The sequence below is a fragment of the Myxine glutinosa genome, chromosome 14 (genome assembly GCF_964187855.1).
Source record: "Myxine glutinosa chromosome 14, kmMyxGlut1.1, whole genome shotgun sequence".
In the NCBI taxonomy this organism is placed as follows: Eukaryota; Metazoa; Chordata; class Myxini; order Myxiniformes; family Myxinidae; genus Myxine; species Myxine glutinosa.
In genome coordinates, this window is record NC_136274.1 from 22,486,985 (window position 1) to 22,511,298 (window position 24,314).

Consider the following 24,314-nt stretch of genomic DNA (forward strand, 5'->3'; position numbering starts at 1 on the left):
GAACATCAGGGCAAGACTAATGTTTGCCAATGAACACCTAGGCAAAGACCAGCACTTCTGGAACAATGTGCTCTGGACAGATGAGTCAAAGGTAGAGCTGTTTGGCCACAGTACCAGAAGACATGTTTGGCAAAAACCAAAGACAGAATTTGACCCACAAGAACGTGATACCAACTGTAAAGCATGGTGGTGGAAATATTATGGTTTGGGGCAGCTTTGCTGCATCAGGGCCTGGGCAGCTCACCATCATAGAATCCACTATGAATTCTTCATTGTACCAGAGGGTGCTTTTTTTTCTTCTTCTTTTTTGTATACAAGATCGAGGCTCGTGAAAGAGCTAACAATAATCACACAGAAAGACAAACCGACACATAAAACATATAACATGGGGAGCGGTAGACAAGATGGGGAGAGAGGGGGAAGGACACAAACACAACATTTGAGAGCAGGGACCGAGAGACATCGAGACATCGAGACATCGAGAGATCTGTGTGAGGGAGAGGGCTTTGGGGGGAGAGGCATGGGAAGGGGGTGGGGGGTGGGAGAGGTATAAAACATATGGACACTGCCAGGACTTCCAGGAAAGAAGTTGGAATTTCAAACAAGGTGGATCTGGGGTGAATTAGCGGGGGTAGAAAAGATCAAGGTTTTGGATGGGGGAAGATAAGAGATGGTGGTGAACAGCTGTTTTAAAGACCTGGAGGGAGGAGTGGGATTGAAGAGAGTGTGGGAGTTTGTTCCAGAGGCGGGAGAAAAGAGGAATGAAAGGGTGAAGGTGAGCAGAGAGCCGAGATTTCGGCAGTTTAGCTATCAGAGGGTTGCTGGCAGATCTTGTGCGACCTGTAGGAATATTTGGGGGACAAAGCACAGAGAGAGCTTGGGGAGCAAGGCAGGAGAGGAGTCGGTAGAAGACAGAAAGACCATCCACCTGCCTGCGGTGAGTGAGTGAAAGGCCCTCGGAGATAGCTTCATCGTGGGAGATTCCAATGATTCTGAAAGCTTTGGTTTCAACAGCGTGAAGACGAGCTAGGTGTGAGGCAGGAGCACCGGCCCATAGGGGAGAACAGTATTCCATTGAGCTGCGGATGAAAGCCTTGTATGTGGTGAGGAGCTCAGGTGTGCCTAGGAAGGACTTCGCACGACGGAGGATGCCCAGTCGGCGACTAGCTTTGGAGGCCAGCTTGGAAATGTGGTTTTCCCAAGAAAGATCATGGCAGATAGTGAGACCCAAAAGCTTGAGCGACAGAACTTCTTGGAGAGGATTGTTGAGAAAGTAGATGGGAGGGTTGCCCAGTCGATCTTTTCGGAGAGACATTGTAAGAGTGTGAGATTTGTCAGGATTGAAAGACATGTTCCACTTGTTTGACCAGTCTGTGATTTTGCCCAGGTCTTCAGAGAGTGAGGAGGCTGCAGACTGCCAATCTGAGGGAAGAGGAATGGAGCGGCAGAGAGTGGAGTCATCAGCAAAGAGATAGAGAGGATTTTCCAGAGAGTCGGAGAGATCATTGATAAAGACCAGAAAAAGCACAGGACCCAGAACACTGCCTTGGGGAACTCCAGCCTGAACAGGAAGGGGAGATGAGAGAAATCCATTCAGTGCTTGAGGATAATGTGAGGCCATCTGTTGGAAAGTTGAAGCTCAACCGAAGGTGGACATTGCAACATGACAATGACCCTAAACATACCAGTAAATCCACCAAGGAATGGCTGAAAAGAAAGAAATGGATGGTTCTGCAATGGCCAAGTCAAAGCCCGGATCTAAATCCCATCGAGATGTTGTGGGGGGATTTGAAACGAGCTGTGCATGCAAGAAACCCCTCAAATATCGCACAGCTGAAAGAATTCTGCATGGAGGAGTGGGCAAAAATTTCTCCCAGTCGATGTCAGAGACTGGTAGACAGTTATAAGAATATGTATATGTCGAGATATATTGTCGCGTGACTCCCCTCGGTGAAGACCGGGAAATCACGGATGGCAATTTGAGCGTTAATTTGAGGCGACGATCAAATACGGACTTACTATCTATGCGCGAGAGGAAGAGAGAAGAAGAAGAGGCCGGCAGCTTTTACCTGAGGTCCCGAGCAGTATTCAAACCTGCAGAAAATAAACTCAACGAAAACTGAATTATGTACAAAAATAAACATGTATATTTTATGGAACCCAAGAACAAGAACGCGACGGTAAATAAATGTCCTAAATCGGGACGTCCCCACACCAGACTTAAACACAAACAAATGGGGAGGATAACTGGATAAAATAAATAGAGTGGGTTATCGTGCACTCTGCTCAACTCGCTCGGTGCGTCGTCTGCAATCGTCCAGTCCGAGCGCGCACTCCGGTGTTGGCGGGACGAAGGCCGCAATCCGCCTCGTTCACACACGCGCACAAAATCAGGCCTCCGTTCTCCTCACATGCCAATGGATCGTTTCAGTATGAGTGTCGAATGCCAGGGGTGAGCGAGAGGCAGGAAGGGCAAAATGCAAGAGTCCAGGGTCAGAGAGCAATGGCGGAGGGCAAGAAGAGAAGAGAGTCCAGGGCAAGCAGAAGGTCCAGGCGCAAGAGAGGAAAATGTCAGTCTCCCTTCACTTTTTATCAACCCCTCGTCACGTCATCTCTCTCTCTATCCAATCCCTGCCAGCCAACATCACAGGCTCAATTCCCCACCGATGGCCGCGTCACTTCCCTCTCATACCATCGGTCGGTGGCCAATCGGTCTGTTGCTTCCTTCCACCTTCCTTCCACCAATCAGTTGCCAGCTTCTTGCCCCGGCCTTGACCAATCACAAGCTTCATCCTGCCTCATCTCCCTCTTGGTGGTGTCTTGTCCAATGGTGTGATCTCCCCATCATCCCTTTGACCAATCCTTCGCAAGGTGGGCATGGCCTCAGCCTGCCTGAGCAATGAGTGTTGCTGTGCAAGTTTGTGATGTAGCTGGCTGCAGTTCTATCAGCAGTGCCCTGAACTGGCTTCTGGTGAGTTTTATTTTTAGGGGGGGATTAATTAGTGTGTGCACTAATGGGGGTGGATTCCCAGCTAGTGTCTATGTGCGTTGCCATACGGAACACAGGGATGATCACCGAGGGAACGGCGTACAAGGGAATTTTACCATTATACCCTAATCTCGTTAACAAGCCCCGCCCCCTTGTGGCGGCGACGAATAAACACTTAATCTGAACAAACCACATAAACAGACTTATTACATGTGGGGTTCCCTATCACGACAACTGGAGCATGATACCCACACAGACACAGATTGTTCTACCTGAATCTATATATCCCCCTACCCCAAAATTCATAACACAGCCCCCCCCCCCCCCACCTCCTCCCCGGAACCGTAGCCCCTGTTAGGTTCACTGCAGGCGCTACCATTGCATTATTAGCACTTACTGTCTCACACTTAATTAGCCTATGAAATAAATCAGGAGGGCTGTGGGAAGTAAACCGAAGCTACCTGCCTATTCTCCCTAACATGCTATTCTCTTAAACAATCATGCATTTCAAATATTTACAAAATTATTACTGGTCGTTCCTGCTGAGGGAGGAAACAAACAACACTCAAACCTAACTTAACCACAGAACTTACCCAAACTTGCAAAAACTCAAAAATTCCAATAAACATTTATACAACCCATTCCTGAAGACTACGTCCCCCGGTGGATGCCACAAGACTCAACGTTACCTGTGGGGCCATCCCAATGCACCCCAAATTTCCGCGGGTCCTGTCCTGGTGTTACAGGTGAGTGGCATGGCTCGGTGGATTTTGCCCAAATTCACTCAACACAAACCCAAAACCACTCATACACATTCCAAAAATAATCAAGACATTTCAAAAATCAACAAAACACTTATTTCACCCCCCTGCAGGACCATGGCATAGATGTTATACACATGTGTGTGCAATCTCTATTAGGCAGCGGGGAAGTACCGCACAAGTAAGATGGTGGGGGCGCTTCAGGCTGTGGTGCCCGCAGTCCCAATAACAAGTCACTCGACTTACAACTTCGTCGCCCCCTCCCCCTTTACCTCTTGGCCCGGTGACAGCCAAACAGCTCCTTACGCTGTTACCCCGCCGGTGGGGGTCTCCACACACCAGGCTCCATTGCCTCCTGCTTCCTTGCAGCCTCACGGGTCGCCGGGAGTCTCTCACCCCAGGGCGCCCAACAGACACCAGCACCGACGGGCTCCAATTTCCAGACACCACTGGTTGCCAGGGGTAATTGCCACAGAGGGGAGCCACAGTCATCGCTCCTCTAGAGCTTGATCTGTACATGTGGACACACACATCTTCCCACCCACAAAATCCCCAAAACACATTTCCTCCCCCGCTGCCATTCAATTCTCCAACACATATTTCCATGAGATGTCACAAAAAGTTTTTGCCATGGCCTGCATGTGAAATCCCCATATTCATTTAAATCACATTTCCATACACAATAATCATCACTCGCACTCAATTTACATTCTTCACGAGCACATAAAAACAAATCACCGCTACACAAAACAAACGCCACCCACAAGACACTGTGTGGCACACATTCCATCCCCCCACCGGCCATGTCATCACTCTCACCGGCCCCGTACTCCAAATTACATGTCCCCAATTTCCAAAAGCAAGTACTGAACCCTGGGACAGTAAATATCAAGGCCTTACCTCTACCCTGATGTGCAGGTAGTTGCAGGTTGGTCAGGTCCAAAATGCCATCCACCCAACTGAATCCCAAAATTTATCCCATTGGGCCTGTCAAACTCACCAAATTGCTCCTTTTGTCCCACTGTACTGGCACTCTGGCAGGTATGTGGATTTGCCCCCAACGATGATCTGTACTGCATAACTACATGTGGCCACGACAGCTCCGCACCTCTACCGTGCAAGGGCCATCGGGACAGGCTGAGCAGCCGAAGCGTCAACATGGCCCATGAGTGTCCATAATGATGCGACTCACCATCCATCCTTCGCCCCCCCCCCCCCCTGCGAGGAACACGGCCACACTAGCCCCAGCTGGCCAATGTGGTGAGCACCTGCTGCCAACACAACCACACTCACAACCTCGGCTCTGGGGGTGGCGGTCGCAGTGCGTGGCATCCACATCACGTCACTTGCACCGCTCACATCCCCTAGTCTACACAACTGCAGCCCCCAGTGCCCACCCACACTTGACCACGCCCAAGGTCTAGTCGACAGCCATGCTCCACCAGGAGACTCCTCCAAAGGACATGGTCCACACACCACAGACACGCACAGCACCACGTTGAACTCCAGACTACCCAACTAATAATCCACAATCCCACGTCCCAAATATTGGCGCAGTCGCCCCTGTGACCAGTTGAAGGCTGTGTCCTGCTAATCTATCAATTTTTATCCCAGCCTCCAACACTTTGGTCTAACACACCTGGATCAATAATGGTGCCACTGTGCTCCACCATATCCTCACAAAATTCACCCTTAAATTTGCATCTAACCCTCAGATTACCAGTGCCAAATATTTTTCACATTTTACTAATCTCACCAAAGAAGGATGCTTCTCCATACACATGCCAGCCGAGCATGACCCATATGCTCGCCTCGTTACACATTTCCCATTCAACAGTCCCATGGCTCTCTTCCCAAGCTGAGAGTCCACAAATCATAATGAAACATCTGTGGAAGGTCACTCTCACACCATCATGTTCCACAGATGCTCTAATGGTTGTCCGGTGGGCTATATCTGTTCCTGTCCATGCGGTTCAGCCTGCGTCCATAGACCAGCACAGCATGGCAGGTCACCACATGCTGGCTGTCGCAGAGTCTCAGGGAGAGGCTGTCAGGCCGCATGCCCGGGCGGTCACCACATCAGGCCCATGTTGGCCGTCCGCGGTGCCACCACCAAAGCGCGACCTACAACACCTCCCCCTCGTGGTCCTCATTATGCACCATCCTAGGTACCTGAGAAACCACCCCGGACCCCCGGAGGCCTTAACCCCCACAAGGGTCCAGTGACCCTGCCGGCCTGAGACACACGCTCGGGCGGCGCTCTGATGGACAAGGGACCCTACACTCCACCAGACCCCCCGTGGGGCCCAGGTCGTACCATGACACCCATGGCTGGACCCCACGTCCAAATCTCGCCAGCACAGCCCCCCAGCTGGCTGGCATAACCAAATTTTGAAAAGGGCACCTTTTCCCCGTGACCATCCACAATGACCTCTCCTGGTCCATATTCCGCAGCCCAGGGACCAACTCCCTCCCAGGCTGCTCCAAATCAATTTTCCATTTAAATATAAATTTATTTTTCCTTTGAAAATTTTTCATCTCCTGTGCCAAACCGCAGCTGCAGGTAACAACCCCCTCCTCAGGTTGTTCTGCCCCTGCCTGCAGCTGTTCCAAATTTCCTACGGGGACCAGTTTCTCTGAGGCTCTATCTCCCGACTCATCTCTGTCCGAATCCACCTCTGAGCCAAAACACTCCCCCTGCTGGGTATCTAATTTCGCAGCCTCTTGCACCAAATATTTGTTCATGATGAGGGTCCCCTCGGTCAGCTCAACCTCCTCTTCGGACCGACTCACCTCAACCCCCAAGCTCCCTTGGACCTGGTCAATGTCCTCTTCAATGGTACTGTCACAGGGCTCCAGCCGCTGTGCCACAATCATTCTCATCAGTCATTTGCGGCCCCCACAAGCCTTGATCAATAAATACCCGGTCCGGTTCCGTTACACGGACCCCCAATATTGTTACCCCCTCGGCCAACTCAACCCCCTGTTAATGTGTTGTGGCATCCACTCGGCCCCGATAACCTTCCAGGCCTTCATGAAACAAATATTCCCCATTTACCTCCAAAACTTCCCCATTTACCTCCAAAACTTCCCCATTTACCTCTTGACACTCCCCATTCACCTCCACACATGCAGTAATCAAATTTCCCCCCTCCTGTGCAAGAAGCACATCAGCTTGGGTCTCACACTCTTCCATTGTCACTGTTAACTCCTCCCGTTTGGGTTCAAATTCTGCCACCCTTGGCTTCTCCTGTGCCCCACGTCTATCAGACTGGGTTGCACCGTTTTCAATTTCCAATGCCATCTCTTCCCCTGCTACTTTGTCAATTCGTTCCCCCAGGTCTTGTGTTGTTCCCTCAATGTTTCCTTCCAATCATTCATTCCTTCCCTCCATTTCTCCCTTCAATTCATTCGTTTGGATATTAATTTTGTTTTCCACTTTTTAAAAATTTAAAATTTTACACTCCCCATTTACCTTGTGACACTCCCCATTCACCTCCAAATTTCCTTCCCATACTTCCCCATTTACTTCCACACATGCAGTCTCCTCCCATTTTAATTCAATTCCTGCCACCCTTGGCTTCTCCTTCATTTCCTTCCCCTGTTCACTCATTCGTTCGTTCATTCCCTCTGTCTTTCCTTCCAAACTATCACTCATTCGTTTTATTCCGTTTCTCATTCCCTTCATTTGTTCACCCCGGGCATCCAATTTGTAATTCATTCCCCTCATTTCTCTTATTAATTCATTTTTCATTTCTTCCATTCACCTCATTATTTGATCAGCTGTGGCCTGGAAAGCTTTCGGGTCCATTCCCATCTCCCACTTAGGGGAGGGGGATGGGCTGATGCTCGGGACGGGAGAAGTTCCACCACTACCCTCCAATTCTCCTATATTCGGCTCACTTCCAGAGCTTCCGGCGTCTCCACTCCGCTCTTCCATATGACTGACCTCGTCCCCCATCCGTCGAGAGGACGTCATTTCCCCGCGCGTATTTTACCTCAGAAATCAATTTAAATGATGCGACGCACTGCTCGCGTCTCGCACACCAATCGACGATACCAATTTTATTGCTTCAGACTAAAAACCTTTTTTTTTACTTCCGAATCCACTCTTGACACCAGTTAATTTTTTTATAGGGTTCAAGTCCCACTTCTGACTGCCTTTTGTCGCATGACTCCCCTCGGTGAAGTCCGGGAAATCACGAATGGCAATTCGAGCGTTAATTTGAGGCGACGATCAAATACGGACTAACTATCGATGCACGAGAGGAAGAGAGAAGAAGAAGAGGCCGGCAGCTTTTACCTGACGGCCCCGAGTAGTCTTAAAACCTGCAGAAAATAAACTCAACGAAAACTGAATTATGTACAAAAATAACACGTTTATTTTACAGAACCCGAGAACAAGAATGCCACGGTAAATAAATGTCCTAAATTAGGACGTCCCCACACCAGACTTAAACACAAACAAATGGGGAGGATAACTGGATAAAATAAATAGTGTGGGTTATCGTGCACTCAGCTCAACTCGCTCGGTACGTCGTCTGCAATCATCCAGTCCGAGCGCGCACTCCGGTGTTGGCGGGAGGAAGGCTGCAATCCGCCTCGTTCGCACGTACACAAAATCAGGCCTCCATTCGCCTCACATGCCAATGGATCGTTTCAGTTCGAGTGTCGAAGGCCAGGGGTGAGCGAGAGGCAGGAATGCAAGAGTCCAGGGTCAGAGAGCAATGGCGGAGGGCAAGAAGAGAAGAGACTCCAGGGCAAGCAGAAGGACCAAGAGCAAGAGAGGAAAATGTCGGTCTCCCTTCACTTTTTATGAACCCCTCGTCACGTCATCTCTCTCTCTATCCAATCCCTGCTGGCCAACATCACAGGCTCAATTCCCCACCTATGGCCGCGTCACTTCCCTCTCATGCCATCGGTCGGTGGCCAATCAGTCTGTTGCTTCCTTCCACCAATCAGTCGCCAGCTTCTTGCCCCTGCCTTGACCAATCACAAGCTTCATCCTGCATCGTCTCCCTATTGGTGGTGTCTTGTCCAATGGTGTGATCTCCCCATCAACACTTCGACCAACCCTTCGCAAGGTGGGCGTGGCCTCAGCCTGCCTGAGCAATGAGTGTTGCTATGCAAGTTCGTGATGTAGCTGGCTGCAGTTCTATCGGCGGTGCCCCGAACTGGCTTCTGGGGAGTTTTATTATTAGGGGGGAATTAATTAGTGTGTGCGCTAATGGGGATGGATTCCTAGCTAGTGTCTATGTGCGTTGCCATAAGGGACACAGGGATGATCACAGAGGGAACGATGTACAAGGGAATTTTACCATTATGCCCTAATCTCGTTAACAAGCCCCGCCCCCTTGTGACGGGGACGAATAAACATTTAATCCGAACAAACCGCCTAAACAGACTTATTACATGTGGGGTTCCCTATCACGACAACCGGAGCATGATACTTACACAGATCTACCTGAATCTATATATCCCCCTACCCCAAAATTCATAACAATATAATTATGTATATGTATATGTATATATATGTGTATATGTATGTATGTATATGTATATGTATATGACATTCCTCATCCTTCTGATAAACAAAATCACAAGCTGGTCAAACACTTGGAATATGTCTTTCAATCCTGAGAAATTTTCTCTCTCCCTGAAAGTATCATATAGCAATCTCTCCCATCTACTTTCTTAACAACCCCGTCAAAGAAGTTCAGTCACTCAAACCCATGAATATCACTCTCAGCCATGATCTTTCTTTGGCAAACGCCATTTTAAAGTGGGCCATCAAAGCCAGTCGCCGACTGTGCTTCCTCCGTCGTGCAAAGTTCTTCCTTGTCCACCCACAAGGCTTTCATCCGCAGCTTGGTGGAGTACTGCTCTCCATTTGGGCTAGCGCCCTGCTTCACACCTTGATCAGCTTCACGCCGTGGAAACCAAGGTTTTCAAGATTATTGGAAAATCTCGCAATGAAGCTGAGTCTATGGGCCTATTACTTTTACATCACAGACAGGTCGGTGGTCGCTTTGTTTTCTTCCACCACATTTCTTGTCTTGCGCCCTCTGTCCTAACCATGCTTTGTCCCACCCATGTCTCTGCAGAGCGCACATGGTCCATCAGCAACCTCCTTATAGTGAATCTTGCAAAATCCAGAATCACTGCTCACCTTCACTCATTTGTTCCTCTTATTTCTGCCATGTGGAGCCAACTTCCACACTCTCTTCAATCTCATTCTTCCCTGCCGGTCTTCAAGACAGCTGTTCACCACCATCTCAGATCATCCCCAATCCAGAACCATGATCCTTTCTACACCCGTTAACCTACAACCCACCCCCACCTTCCAAATTTCCAGTTTTTCCTTCCTGAGAATTGGCTTCTATATCAATCTTATCCACCCCCCGCATTCTCCCAAACACCTCATCCTTACCCGCATCCCTTGTTGGTAGTCTCTGTTTATTTTGGCCCTCGGCCCCACGGTTGGAATTTCCCCCTTCTCTCTCTGCTGTTCCTTTTGTTCTGTTGTGGCCTGATCCATTCTGTGTTCCAGCTCTTCCACAAGCCTTGACTCTGTCGTCTGTATACAACGAAAAAATAATAAAAATGATCATTGATATTTTAGAAAAATTTGGAAACAAGTGCAAAAGTTTGGGGAGAAAACTTAAATTTTACATGGATGAATTTGCTCGGAATCATCATCATCATCAGTACTGAGGCGGCCTCAATGGAAGGCTACAGCCCCAAGGAAGCTGGCCACTCTGACTGGATTCCCCAAGAGATTGAGTAAAGATGAAATGTTATATAGTTGCCTGTATTGTGCGAGTTGAGAGAGTGTGTACAGTGTCACGTTCAAGGTGACAGCGTGTGCAGAAGGGTCCTCAGTTGGGTCAAGTTTGTGTTGAAAGTTTTTTCGTGCGGGGTGGTAAGTGGAACGAAGTCCCGATAACGTTACTATGGAGGAGCATGGAGGGTTTCCTCAGATGGGTGGATCACGGAGTGTGGTTCATTGAGTATTTTATTGTTGGGCTGTTGTTGCAATGAGGTGGTGAGTGGGGATGTGATTAGGAGGTGACAGATTTTTAATGATGTTGTTGTTGGAAGTTGCTGGTGAGATATGTTTGTGTCCTAGAAGCGGTAGGTGATTGGATAAGGGGTGCCTTGGGTGGTCTCATGGCATCAATGAGGTAGGTGTGTCCCACCGATATCAAGGTGTTGGAGGGGAGGTATTTTTGTTTCGGTGTGTGGATGATCTCTGTCGGTGAGTTGGGTGCAGCCTGTGATGGTTCTGAGTGATTTGTTTTGTGTTATTTGAAGTTTTAACACGTTTGTTTTGGACATGGTGGTGTCTAACTTGGGCTGGCATAGCTAATAATAGTTCGGATAAACTGTAAATTGTGATTTAGAGGTTCTTTTGGTTGACCAAACTTGGTATTGGTCGATGCTTTTAGTACGTTGAGGTTTTCCTCGACTTTAGCTATAGCTTGTTGTACGTGTTTAATAAAGGTCATGTGACGGCTAAGTGTGATTCCAGGTATTCTGGGGTTTTTATTTTGGGGGAGTTGTTGGTTTGTACGTTGTGATGAGTTGGATTCACATTTGTCTGGGGTCAGGACAGTGATTGTTGATTTAGTTGGCAAGACGTTCATCCTGCTCGTGAGGCAGTGTTGGAATTGTCTTATGTATTGGAGTAAGCGAGTGGTTGTATTCAAGGAGTGCTCTCGTGCTATTATGGAAAGGTCAACTGTGTAAGTAGGGATTGTCCCATAAAAGGAGGATGTTCATTATTGTCATGGAGAAAAAGGTTAAAGAGTCCTGGGAAAGGACGGCTCCCTGCGGGACACGGTTTGGGACATTTTTGGAGGAAGAAAAAGTATTGTTGATTGTACCAAGTGCTTGTCTGCCAGAAAGTTTGAGAAACAACGTTTGTCGTAGTTGTTCATTTTTGTTGTGAGATTCTTTTGTACGAGTGTGTCTAAAGCTTTGTCAATGTCATGGTAGCGAGTAAGGTGAGTTTTGGGGATAAAATCAGTCTAAATGACCTGCAACAAGTTGGTGATATAAGTCGTTGTGGAGTGGAGAGCTCTCAGCCCATGTTGGTGGTGACCTCGAGGAATATGAGGGTTAATACGTGAAAGAATGAGGTTCTCAAGTACAGGGTGACCTCCAAAAATCTGTTTGCCAAAGTTGTTTAATTGTTTGCCAAACTTGTTTGGATTTAGTTTTAACATTTAAAGATTTGATGTACTGTTGGCAGTTTTGTTGCTTTTGTTCTTGCAGGTGATGCTGTTATTAAGATTCGAGACGTCTTCTAATTGTTCGCGTGAGGTCGTGGGTGGTGTTTTTCGAAGTTTGTTCCTATTGTTATTGGTCTGTTGCATTTAAGGCAGTTGTGAATGAGCCCTGGATTCTGCAATATGTTTTTAGATAATAAGATGAACAGGTGTAGAGTCTAGGCGGCCAGAAGATGGGGCCATAGTCTGAAGGCTCGGACGTTGGAGGAAGTTTGGAATCGCTCAAATGTTTGGGCCTCACCATCAGCCATAATATTTATTGGACAGACCATATATCCAAGATGGCTTCCAAAGCCAGCCACCGACCTATTTTTCATTATTACTTATTACATAATTACTTACTTATTACACCGACTGGGCAACTTTTGACAACCTACAAGGCTTTCATTCACAGCTTGATGGAATACTGCTCTCTCCTTTGGGCTGGCGCTCCTGCCTCACACCTTGCCCTTATTGATGCTGTGGAAAGCAAGGTCCTCAAATCATTGGGATATCCAGTGATGAAGCTGGGTAGGCCTGTTACCTTTGTATCGCAGACAGGTTGGTGACCTCTCTGTATTCTCCCATCTCCTTTTTCGTCTTGCACCCTCTGCCCTCTCTTGGTTCTTTCCCGCTAAGGTTTCTGTAGGGCACGCACGTCTGCCAGTAACTCTCTTGTTAAACTCCCAAAATGGAACCTCACTGCTTACCTCCATTAATTTGTCCCTCTCACCTGTGGAACCAACTTCCCCAGTCTGTTCAGTCCCAGTCCTCTCTCCAAGGCTTCAAGACAGCGAGCCCCTCACAACTACTTTTGGTCACCCCACATCCATACTAATGGCCTCTTCTACCCCAAAATGACCCCATTCCCAATTACTCCCTTTTCCCAGGCTATTGTGATTTTTTCCCCCTTCTCCCTCACCTCTTCTGGTTAGTTTGTTCCTTTTCTGTTTCATCCCCGATTTTCCCCTTTTCTTCTTGCTGTGCTTCATTTGGCTTGTACAGCTTGTTCGCCACCATTTGTCCTTCCCTTCCTCTTGATCTCACTCTCACTTCTACTCTGTTGTTGGTGTTTCCCATTTTGTTCCCTTCCATTCTGCCCTGGCTCTTCCACGACTCTCATTCATCCACACAAAAAAATAGAGACAGGTGCTGCTTCCTCTTAACTATCTCCTGTCATTCTCATGCAATTAGCATTGAAACTTTTGTACTCCATATCACAGGTTTGTTTAAGTAGAGCTGAAGCTTTACTTTCAAAATAATGTCGCCTTGCTTTGAAACATAAAAAGTTGAAGACGTTTTTACCTCCGCCACCAAAGGTGGATGGAGGTTATGTTTTCACCCCTGTCTGTCCGTTTGTTTGTTTCTTTGTGAACAAGATATCTCAAAAAGTTGTGGACGGACTTGGCCGAAATTGGCAGACAGGTAGCGTATGTGACAAGGACGAAATGATTAGATTTTGATGAAGATCCGGATTCGGATCCAGCAAGTAGAATTTTTAAGTGATTCTTCACCATTGGGAGAGGGGCCAAAAACTATACGTAGCAGGATATCTCAAAAAGTTATGGACGGATTTGGACGAAACATTGTGGACCGGTTAGGTGTCTTACAAGGAAGATTCGATTAAATTTTGTTGAAGATCTGAATATGGATGCGGATATGAGAATTATTTAATTTTTAAAGTGATTCTTCACCATTGGGAGATAGGTCCAAAAACGATACATAGTGGGATATCTCGAAAAGTTAGGGACGGATTTGGACGAAACTTGGTGGAGAGGTTGTGAGTGTGACAAGGAAGAATCGACTCCATTTTGGTGAAGATTCGGATCCGGATCCAGCTAGTAGAATATTTTCAGTGATTCTTCACCTTTGAGTCATATGGCCAACCAGGTGGAGGTATGTATGCTCTCTACTGAGTGCCGTTCTAGTTTCAAATGAAAGGGTCATCCAAACATCGCTAATAAGAATGTAATGGAATAACTTTATGTTGGGAATTCTAAACTAAACTTGTGGAATAGCTTCCCAGTAGCTGCTATTTGAAAATTAAAATAGGACAGCGGGTCTTGAAGCTCACCTGGATCAGGAGCAATTAGCACTCAAACCCTCCTCTCTCTCCCCACAGACCCCCTTAGACCTTAATTTTTTTTAATGCCGTGAACAAACTTTGGTACATCACAGGTGATGAAGTTTGTGGTCAAGTTTCATCAAAATCGTGTGTTTAGTTTCCGAGAAGAAAGCAAATACATATTTTAGGGGACAATCCCTTCGTAAACCCTTCGACCCAGAGATTTTTTAATGCAAAGTGAACAAACTTTTGTACATCACAGGTGATGAAAGTTGTGTTCAAGTTTCATAAAACGTGTGTGTAGTTCTATTTTGGGGGTCAAACATGGACCCACTTTGACCCTGGTAGACCACCTTAAACGCCGATTTTTTTTGTTTTTTATACTGTGAACAAACTTGAGTTGCAACATACCCAATATCATTTTAGCCAAGTTTGGTCACAATCCCATCAACAGTTTCGGAGAAGTTGAAAGTGTTTACGGACAGACGGACTGACGACGCGCCATCCCATAAGCCTCCCGGAACTATGTTCCAGGTGAGCGAAAGAGACTGGATGTGAGTTGCGACAATGCAGAGTTTAAGTTGCAGTTGGAGCTTCTCCCTCTGAACATGTACACCTTGGGGAGAATGCATCATTCCCCCAGGAACTGGACATAGAGAACTGAACAAACCTGCATCCAGGATACCTTAAAAATGGACAAACACATGGTATAAGTGATTCGAATTTGTATTCTGTCTATCATGAGGCATGAGGTTCTCTTTCTGTCTGTCCTTACCTCTCACCAATTTTGTACTTATTACATCCCCTGATACCGACCTGTGGGAGATATTAGTGTCATTAGAACAAATTTGCCATGTCTATTGATTTCTACGGTCAAATTGCAAGCTCGATTGAAGTTTAATTTTCTCTTCTTTTCAAGACAATGCAGTAAAAGCCAGCTTTTACATCTCCGTTTCAGTCTTTTACCTTTACTTGTGGAGCTGTGGGTGAGCAAGCATATGTATCTTCACACCATATTAGTTGCTATTTTTTCACTGTTTTCCTGGACTTTGTTTTTTTACACCATTTAAATTGCTATTTTTTCACTATTTTCCTCCTGGACGTTGTTTTTTTTACACCAATTTCATTGCTATTTTTTCACTGTTTTCCTGGACTTTGTTTTCTTTACACCGTATTAGTTGCTATTTTTCACTATTTTCCTGGATGCTGTTTTTTTTTTAACACCAATTTCATTGCTATTTTTTCACTGTTTTCCTGGACTTTGTTTTTTACACTAAATTAGTGTCATGCAGTGAAGTGTGGAGTACCACATCGTTCCATTTTAGGACCGCTACTATTTATAATTTATTTTAATATTTTTTACAGATCATCTAAAGTTTTGTCTTTTATATTGTTTGCTGATGATTCTGACCTATTTTTCTCTCATCCTGATCCTAACCTTCTAACTAAGACTATAAACCTTGATCTAGCTCATGTATCGGACTGGAGAAGGGCAAATGGACTATCATTGAATCTGGATAAAACAAATTTAATGTTCTTTATCAATACACTTTCTGTTCTCCTCAAAACTATTCACATAACAGAACAAAGTTTGCAGAAGACCAAACACATCTCGTAATGTGTGTACCATCAATAGATTAAAGAATTTATTTCCTAAATCTCCACTTTTAATGTTCTCTCTGCTCTCTGCAGACTTGGACAAAATCACAGACTGGTCAAACAAGTGGAACATCTATCTATCTATCTATAATTCCAGTAATCTCTGTGTGTGTGTGTGTCTGTCTGTGTGTTTGTTTGTCTGTGACCGCTGTTTCTCGACAACCACGGGTCCGATATACTTGAAACTTGCCAGGTATATTGCTGGGGACCCGAGGATGTGCCTTTTCAAGGTTTCATATTAATCGGACAATTACTTACCGAGATATGTCCAAAAAACGCTTCAACCAATCAGAGAGCAGCGAACTAGCGCGTGTGCCGAACGTGGCGGACACACTCTGCCTCGGATGGCACATTTGAGAGCGTATTCATTTATTTCACGTTTGCAAACTATGTTGGCGCTATGTTGGCGTTAAACGATGTTTTAAAACTAATAAAAACGAATTTGCGATTCATTCGCTTTCCTGCGCGTTTGTGTACGCGATGGCGATTTCTTTACCAAACTCCGGAAGCCGTTCGCTTTGGACCGAACCATTTCATGTAAATAGAGGGGGGGGTTCTGTGGTCGTTGCGAATGGACCAAACCATTCATGTAAATAGAGGGGGGGGATTGTCACTGTACTCGCAAGCCGTTCGCCGTTCGCTTTGGCGTTGCGAATGGACCAAACCATTTCATGTAAATAGAGGGGGGGGATATAATTTTAGATAGATATATAGTACGGGCATATATATAGTACGGGCATGCCCTAGTCTATCTATAATTCCAGTAATCTCTGTTTGTACGTTTGTCTGTGACCGCTGTTTCTCGACAACCACGGGTCCGATATACTTTTAACTTGCCAGGTATATTGCTGGGGACCCGAGGATGTGCCTTTTCAAGGTTTCATATTAATCGGACAATTACTTACCGAGCTATGTCCAAAAAACGATTCAACCAATCAGAGAGCAGCGAACTATCGCGTGTGCCGAACGTGGCGGACACACTCTGCCTCGGATGGCACATTTGAGAGCGTATTCATTTATTTCACGTTTGCAAACTATGTTGGCGTTAAACGATGTTTTAAAACTAATAAAAACGAATTTGCGATTCATTCGCTTTCCTGCGCGTTTCTGCACGCGATGGCGATTTCTTTACCAAACTCCGGAAGCCGTTCGCTTTGGACCAAACCATTTCATGTAAATAGAGGGGGGGGATTGTCACCACTCGCAAGCCGTTCGCTTTGGACCAAACCATTTCATGTAAATAGAGGGGGGGGGGATATAATTTTAGATATATATATAGTACGGGCATGCCCTAGTGTCTTTCAATCCTGATAAATTTCACACTCTTACTATGCCTCTCCGAAAAGATCGACTGGACAACCCTCCCATCTACTTTCTGAACATTCCTCTCCAAGAAGTTCTGTCACTCAAGCTTTTGGGTCTCACTATCTGCCATGATCTTTCCTGGGAAAACCACATTTCCAAGCTGGCCTCCAAAGCCAGTCACCGACTGGGCATCCTCCGTCGTGCGAAGTCCTTCCTTGGCATACCTGAGCTCCTCACCACATACAAGGCTTTCATCCGCAGCTCAATGGAATACTGTTCTCCCCTCTGGGCCAGTGCTCCTGCCTCACACCCAGCTCGGCTTCACGCTGTTGAAACCAAAGCTTTCAGAATCATTGGAATCTCCCGCGATGAAGCTAACTCCGAGGGCCTTTCACTTACTTACCGCAGGCAGGTTGGTGGTCTTTCCGTCTTCTACCGATTCCTCTCCGGCCTTTGCCCCCCCGGCTCTCTCTGGGCTCTGTCCCCCAAATATTCCCACAGGTCGCACAAGATCAGCCTGCAACCCTCTTGTGGTTAAACTGCCAAAATCACGACTCTCTGCTCACCTTCATTCCTCTTTTCTCCCGCCTCTGGAATAAACTCCCCCACTCTCTTCAATCCCACTCCTCCGGACAGCTGTTCATAGCTTCTTTAAAACAGCTCTTCACCACCATCTCTTATCTTCCCCCATCCAAAACCTTGATCTTTTCAACCCCCGCTAATTTCACCCCAGATCCACTTTTTTGAAATACCGACTTCTGTCCTGGAAATGAATGTATGCCTTCTTTCCTGGAATGAAAATCCCGTGAATGTATGCCGCGGCATTGTTTCAATTGGGGAAAGGGGGATGCGTTATAGGTTCCCGGCGGTTCCTGATTCATGGAGGAAAAAATTTAAGGTTTAAAATGTTTTCATCCGCAAATGCACATGATTACAGTTTCACAAAAAATGCTTACAAAAAACAAAAACACAACACCAGGTACCATTTCCAATTTATTGAAGGAATGCGCTTACAGTTTATTAAAAGTGCTTAACCACACGGTACCATGAAACCAAAAAAAACAACATAACACCATCATGTACCGTTTAAAAAATGTATTTTACAAACACACGCAACTTTCAAATGATGGTGATGGTGATGATGATGGTGATGATGATGATGAATTAAAATCCCATGAATTCCTCGAACTCTGAGGATGACCCAAATGATAGTCCTGCAATGTTGTGCACCGAGCGAGAGGCAGGACAGGCAGGAGAGGCAGCAGTTGAGGGTGTTGGTGCGGACGCTGGTGAGGACACTGAGAGGGCAGCAGGAGAGAAGGATGCTGGTGGTGTTGAGGTGGAGGGAGCAGGGTGAAAGAAATGGGTAATGCAGAGCTGACTGGCAGATTTCCACAGGTTTCGATGTAGCTCTTTGTAGGGGAGCAGCAAATCATCCAAGCCCCTCTTGAACTTGAGGTACCTCTCCATGACTGGGTCAGCATCTTCCAACTTGTGGACAATCGCCCACATGTCCTGCAGCAACTCGCCCAGGAACTGGACTGTGAGGTTAGACCTCAGCACCTCTTCCTCATCACTGCCCGCCTCCTCCTCCTCGGAAACCGTTATAATGGCCTCCAACTCCTCCTCGGTGAGGTTGTCACGATGTGAGGCAATGAGGTCCTCCAGCCTCAGGCTGCATACCATCAAATCCTTCCCCTCCCAACTGCCGTGCCAACCCTGCCTGTGGCCACAGGTTGTGCAAAGCATGCGTTGATGGTGGAGGCTTTCACCACATCCGGCGACTCCTTGATGGTGCCGATGCACTGGGGAATGTTGAAATCCTTCCAACACTGCCCGACGGTGAGCCCTGGGTCGAACTCCATCACATCCAAAATGTGGTGAAAGGTGCAACGGGTGTAATATGTTTTAAACATTGAAATAACATCTTGGTCGAGTGGCTGGATGAGGGAGGTGGTGTTGGGCAGCAAGAAGATCACCTCGACGTTTGAGTGAGCCACGTCCAGGTTCGCGGGGTGGCCAGGAGCATTGTCCAGGAGCAAGACAACCATGAATGCAAGGTTTTTGCCCACCATGTACAGTGCATTCAGAAAGTATTCAGACCCCTTCACTTTTTTCACATTTTGTTATGTTGCAGCCTTATGCTGGAATCGATAAAATTCATTTTTTCCCTCATCAATCTACACTCAATACCACATAATGACAAAGAGAAAACAGGATTTTAGAAAGTTTTGCAAATTTATTATAAAGAAAAAACTGAAATATCACATTGACATAAGTATTCATACCCTTCGCTATGACACTTGAAATTTAGCTCAGGTGCCTCCCATTTCTCTTGATCATCTTTGAGATGTTTCTACACCTTGATTGGAGTCCACCTGTGGTAAATTCAATTGATTGGACATGATTTGGAAAGGCACACACCTGTCAATATAAGGTCTCACAGCTGACAATGCATATCAGAGCAAAAACCAAGCCATGAGGTCGAAGGAACTGCCTGCAGAGCTCAGAGACAGGATTGTGTCGAGGCACAGATCAGGGGAAGCCTACAAAAAAAATCTCTGCTGCATTGAAGGTTCCCAAGAGCACAGTGGCCTCCATAATTCTTAAATGGAAGAAGTTTGGAACAACCAGGACTCTTCCGAGAGCTGACTACCCAGCCAAACTGAGCAATCGGGGGAGAAGGGCCTCAGTAAGAGAGGTGACCAAGAACCCGATGGTCACTCTGGCTGAGCTCCACAGATCCTGTATGGAGATGGGAGAAACTTCCAGGACAACCATCACTGCAACACTCCACCGATCTGGGCTTTATGGCAGAGTGGCCAGACGGAAGCCTCTCCTCAGTGAAAGACACATGAAAGCCCGCTTGGAATTTGCAAAAAAGCATTCAAAGGACTCTCAGACTGTGAGAAACAAGATTCTGTGGTCTGATGAAACCAGGATTGAAATATATATATATATATATATATATATATATATATATATATATATATATATATATATATATATATATATTCCGTGTGCCAGAAATTATTATTCTTGTGTTCTGCCCGCAGTCAGGTTCAGTACCGCCGAAGCAGTTTCTTGGAAAAGGTTATACTGGGTGGTTTGCCATTGCTTTACCAGCAGTAGTTAGGGCAGGAATTTGCAATTTGGCCAAGGTGGCGACGATAATTCACCTACTCTTCGTGATGGACAGTGTGGGGTCTTTAACATCCACCAACTAATACAGGCAGATGAGACTCCCATTTTAACATCCATCCGAGGGATCGTACACACATACATGCCTTACCCTACCTGCCAAACACCCAGATGACAGTTTATAGCTGGGTCGGGATTCAAACCTAAGATAGAGAGCTTAGGGTCTTGGCCATCCTGTAGTAGTAGTAATAGTAGTAGTAGTAGTAGTAGTAGTAGTAGTAGTTGTAGTATATAAGCTGAATTCAAATGGAACAGCTGGTTCTGAAGGGACAGCTGGTTCAGATGGGACAGACAGTTCTGGGTGTCCATGCAATGGACGAGCGTGATCCGAGATGCAGCACCACCTCCTGACACGACCTCAGCACAGCAGATTGAATCGAATCCTTGGAGTCATGGAAGAAGAATAAATACAGACAGGCACAGACAGACAGACAGACAGGCACAGAGAGACACACTGACAGACACACAGACACACAGGCATAGACGGGCATGCACAGATACACAGACAGACAGACACACAGACGGGCAGGTCTTGTTCCAATTGCTAATGATGAGTTAACCTGATGTTGGTAAAATTATAATCAATTATTTATACCTGTGTATTTTCTTTAATTGGTGGTGGTGTGTATAATAAATTTATTTATATCTGTGTATTTTTAATTGGTGGTGGTGTGTATAATTATTTATACCTGTGTATTTTTTGTGGTCGTGGTGTGGATAATTAATTATTTATATCGGAGATAATGGTGCAATTTTTTTCAGTTTTACCAAGATGGCGCCCGTACCACGTGACCAATGACGTCATAATTATCATTAAAAATTCGACAGGAGGAGGCGTAGCTATGGTGAAATTTTTCTGTTAATCAGACCAAAAAGAGAAAAAGAAAAAGGTGCAGAGAAAAGCATACTTATTCTGTGCGGCCAAGCAGACAGACAAACAAACAAACTTGATGGTATTCGTAGAATACTTACCCTGCGCAGTCAACTTGGTGCGAGCAAACTCCTGTTTTTTAACGGTTTTTTTATTTGATCCAATATGGCTGCCAGACCACGTGAGCGATGACATCATACATTTATATTCTCTAATATAATTGTTGTGTAGATCACGCTCAATAAATTTCAAACTGATCAGACTAAGAGTCGTCTGTGTCGTATTATGACGTCATAATTAAGGCACCAATGATGTCATCATTAACAACACTTATTCCCTATATGGAGTTCTTTACAATGAGCCACGTTAAAAAAATTTCGATGGAGAGGTTTTGGAGATATAGAGGTGCAACGTTTTTCGGTTTTTCCAAGATGGCCCCTGTCGAATGATGACGTCATAATTAAGGCACCAATGACATCATCGTTACACATCTTATTCCCCACGGGTAGTACTTCACAATGAGCCTTGTTTCATTTTTTTTCCATCGAGCTGTTTCGGCGATACAGAGGGGTGACGTCTTTCCAAGATGGCGTCCATACCACGTGACCTATGATGTCATAATTATGAATAAAAAACTCCTACCGTCGGAGGCGCTCCTATGGTAGAATTTAGTGTCAAATCGGACCGACGGTTTGTGATAAAATGAATTTTTAAAATGCAGACACGCACGTACGGCACACGTTCGTAAGTACGCACCCGAATGCTTAACCTTGTTTTCGCTTCGCCAGCGCAGAGTAAAAAAAACAGACCCAAATGCAATACCCTCTCCTCTGGCGAGGGTAAAAAAGGACAAATAATTAGCAAAACCTTCCATTGCAGTAATACTAATAGTAATAGTCAAAATAACGAGATAAACGTACTTGATTGTAGAGCTACTGATGCTATCGTTGCTTAGGACATGAATACACCCAACATGGCGCCGCGCACGGCATTATGGGATAGCTCTGAAACCTGTGGTGCCAATCTCAGTGACGGGGTAATATACCCTCCTGGGGTCGGTGGTAGTGGTACTCATGTATATCTATATGACTAATAGACCCGGTGGTGCTCATATAGATTATAGATTCGCGTAGATCTACGATAAGCCAAGCGAGCTCTATGAGTATGAGGCAAACGGGCGAGTTTGATTTCGCGAATTCGCGCCGTCGTTGTCATGGACGATTCGCTCCCCGATAAGTTTGATGTTGTGCTCCTAGGAACAGGTGAGATGTACTTAACACCTTTTGTCGCTGTAATTCGCGCTCATAGCCGTAGTGTTCGTTTGCGGACGTGATGGAGAGTGTACCTTTAATTCGGATTCATACCGATCCTCGGCTAGCGGAGCGGCCCGGGTTCCGTGTGAGAAAGTCGCACGAATGCAGCTTCCCTCACCGTAGGCCTCGCGATGTCTCGGGATTTTAAAATCTTGAGGTTCAGCATTAAAACAGGATGGGCACGGACAAACAATCATCGGTTGGTAATAATAGCTCGGGCATTAATGGGCCAAATGGTTTCCTCATGCATTGAAGTCCCTTGTATTGTAACTGTAAGTGTAAGGGAGCTCGTACAGTATACTAAAGTACAGTACAGTGTATAAGGAGCTCGTACAGTATACTACAGTCCAGTGTGTAAGGGAGCTCGGACAGTATACTACAGTACAGTGTATAAGGGAGCTCGTACAGTATACTACAGTACAGTACAGTACAGTACAGTATATTATAATGGAGATGCAGTGCAGGCTTGATGGGCCAAATGGCCTTCTCTTGTGTCCAAGTGCCTTGTGTATCGTTTTGTATTGTTGGTATGCTCTTTGAATGATGCATTCAGGCTCTTTGAATGATAGAGTGTGTGCTCCCCTCCTGTATTACCTGCTAACCTGGTACCACTCATGGTGGATTAGGGGTGGGGAGGGCTGCGGGCTGCTAATTTGATGCCACCGATTGTATATTGGGGACTGACCAGGGGGGGGGGGGGTGGGGGGACTGATAATTTCATCCCACCCGTTGTATATTGGGGACTGACCAGGGGGGGGGGGGGGTGGGGGGGCTGATAATTTCATCCCACCCGTTGTATATTGGGGACCGACCGGGGGGGGGGGGGGTTGGGGGGCTGCTAATTTGATCCCACCCGTTGTATATTGGGGACCAACCGGGGGGGTGGGGGTTGGGGGGCTGCTAATTTGATACCACCCATTGTATATTGGGGACTAATCGGGGGGGTGGGGTGGGGTTGGGGGGCTGCTAATTTGATACCACCCATTGTATATTGGGGGGACTGACCGGGGGGGGGGGGTTGGGGGGCTGCTAATTTGATACCACCCGTTGTATATTGGGTACTAACCGGGCTGGGGGGGGGTTTCTAATTTGATACCACCCGTTGTATATTGGGTACTAACCGGGGTGGGGGGGTTTCTAATTTGATACCACCCATTCTTTATTGGGGACTGACCGGGGGCATGGGGCACCCCACCCCCTTGCTGATGACTCCACTCTCTGCCGCTCCATACCTCTTCCCTCAGATCGGTAGTCTGCAGCCTCTTCACTCTGCAGACCTGGACAAAATCACAAACTGGTCAAACAAGTGGAACAAGTCTTTAAATCCTGATAAATCTCAGGCATTCACTTTGTCTCTCCGAAAAGACCGTCTGGACAACCCTCCCATATACTTTCTGAACAATCCTTTTCAAGAAGTTCTGTCACTCAAGCTTTTGGGTCTCACTATCTACCATGATCTTTCCTGGGAAAACCACATTTCCAAGCTGGCCTCCAAAGCCAGTCGCCGACTTGGCAACCTCCATCGTGGGAAGTCCTTTCTTGGTACGACTGAGCTACTTCTCACATAGAAAGCTTTCATCCGCAGCTTGAGGGAGTACTGCTCTCTCCTCTGGGCAGGTGCTCCTGCCTCACACCTAGCTCGGCTTCATGCTGTAGAAACAAACGCTTTTAGAATCATTGGTATCTCCCGTGATGAAGCTGATTCTGAGGGCCTTTCTCTCTCACACACCGCAGGCAGGTTGGTGGTCTTTCTATCTTCCACCAACTCCTCTCTGGCCTAGCTCCTCCAGGTCTGTCTGTGCTCTGTCCCCCAAATATTCCTTCAGGACACACAAGATGTGCCAGAAACCCTCTTCTGGTGAAATTGCCAAAATCAAGAC

General features: G+C 46.4%; 1 protein-coding gene across 5 annotated transcripts in view; it reads left to right on the forward strand.

Moving 5' to 3' along the window:
• Positions 1-24,314, forward strand: part of CHM (CHM Rab escort protein) — a 1,037,168-nt gene that overhangs the window by 939,754 nt on the left and 73,100 nt on the right. For 2 of the 5 annotated variants that reach the window (XM_068135242.2, XM_078768406.1), the window contains exon 1: positions 22,266-22,383. The exons of 1 other annotated variant lie outside the window; for it this stretch is intronic. In XM_068135242.2, coding sequence (XP_067991343.2) covers positions 22,335-22,383 — 49 coding nt within the window. In that variant the 5' untranslated portion in view covers positions 22,266-22,334. Of the gene's footprint in view, positions 1-22,248; positions 22,384-24,314 lie in introns of those variants that run through there. 2 more of the 5 variants (XM_068135243.2, XM_068135241.2) reach the window with 2 other exon arrangements.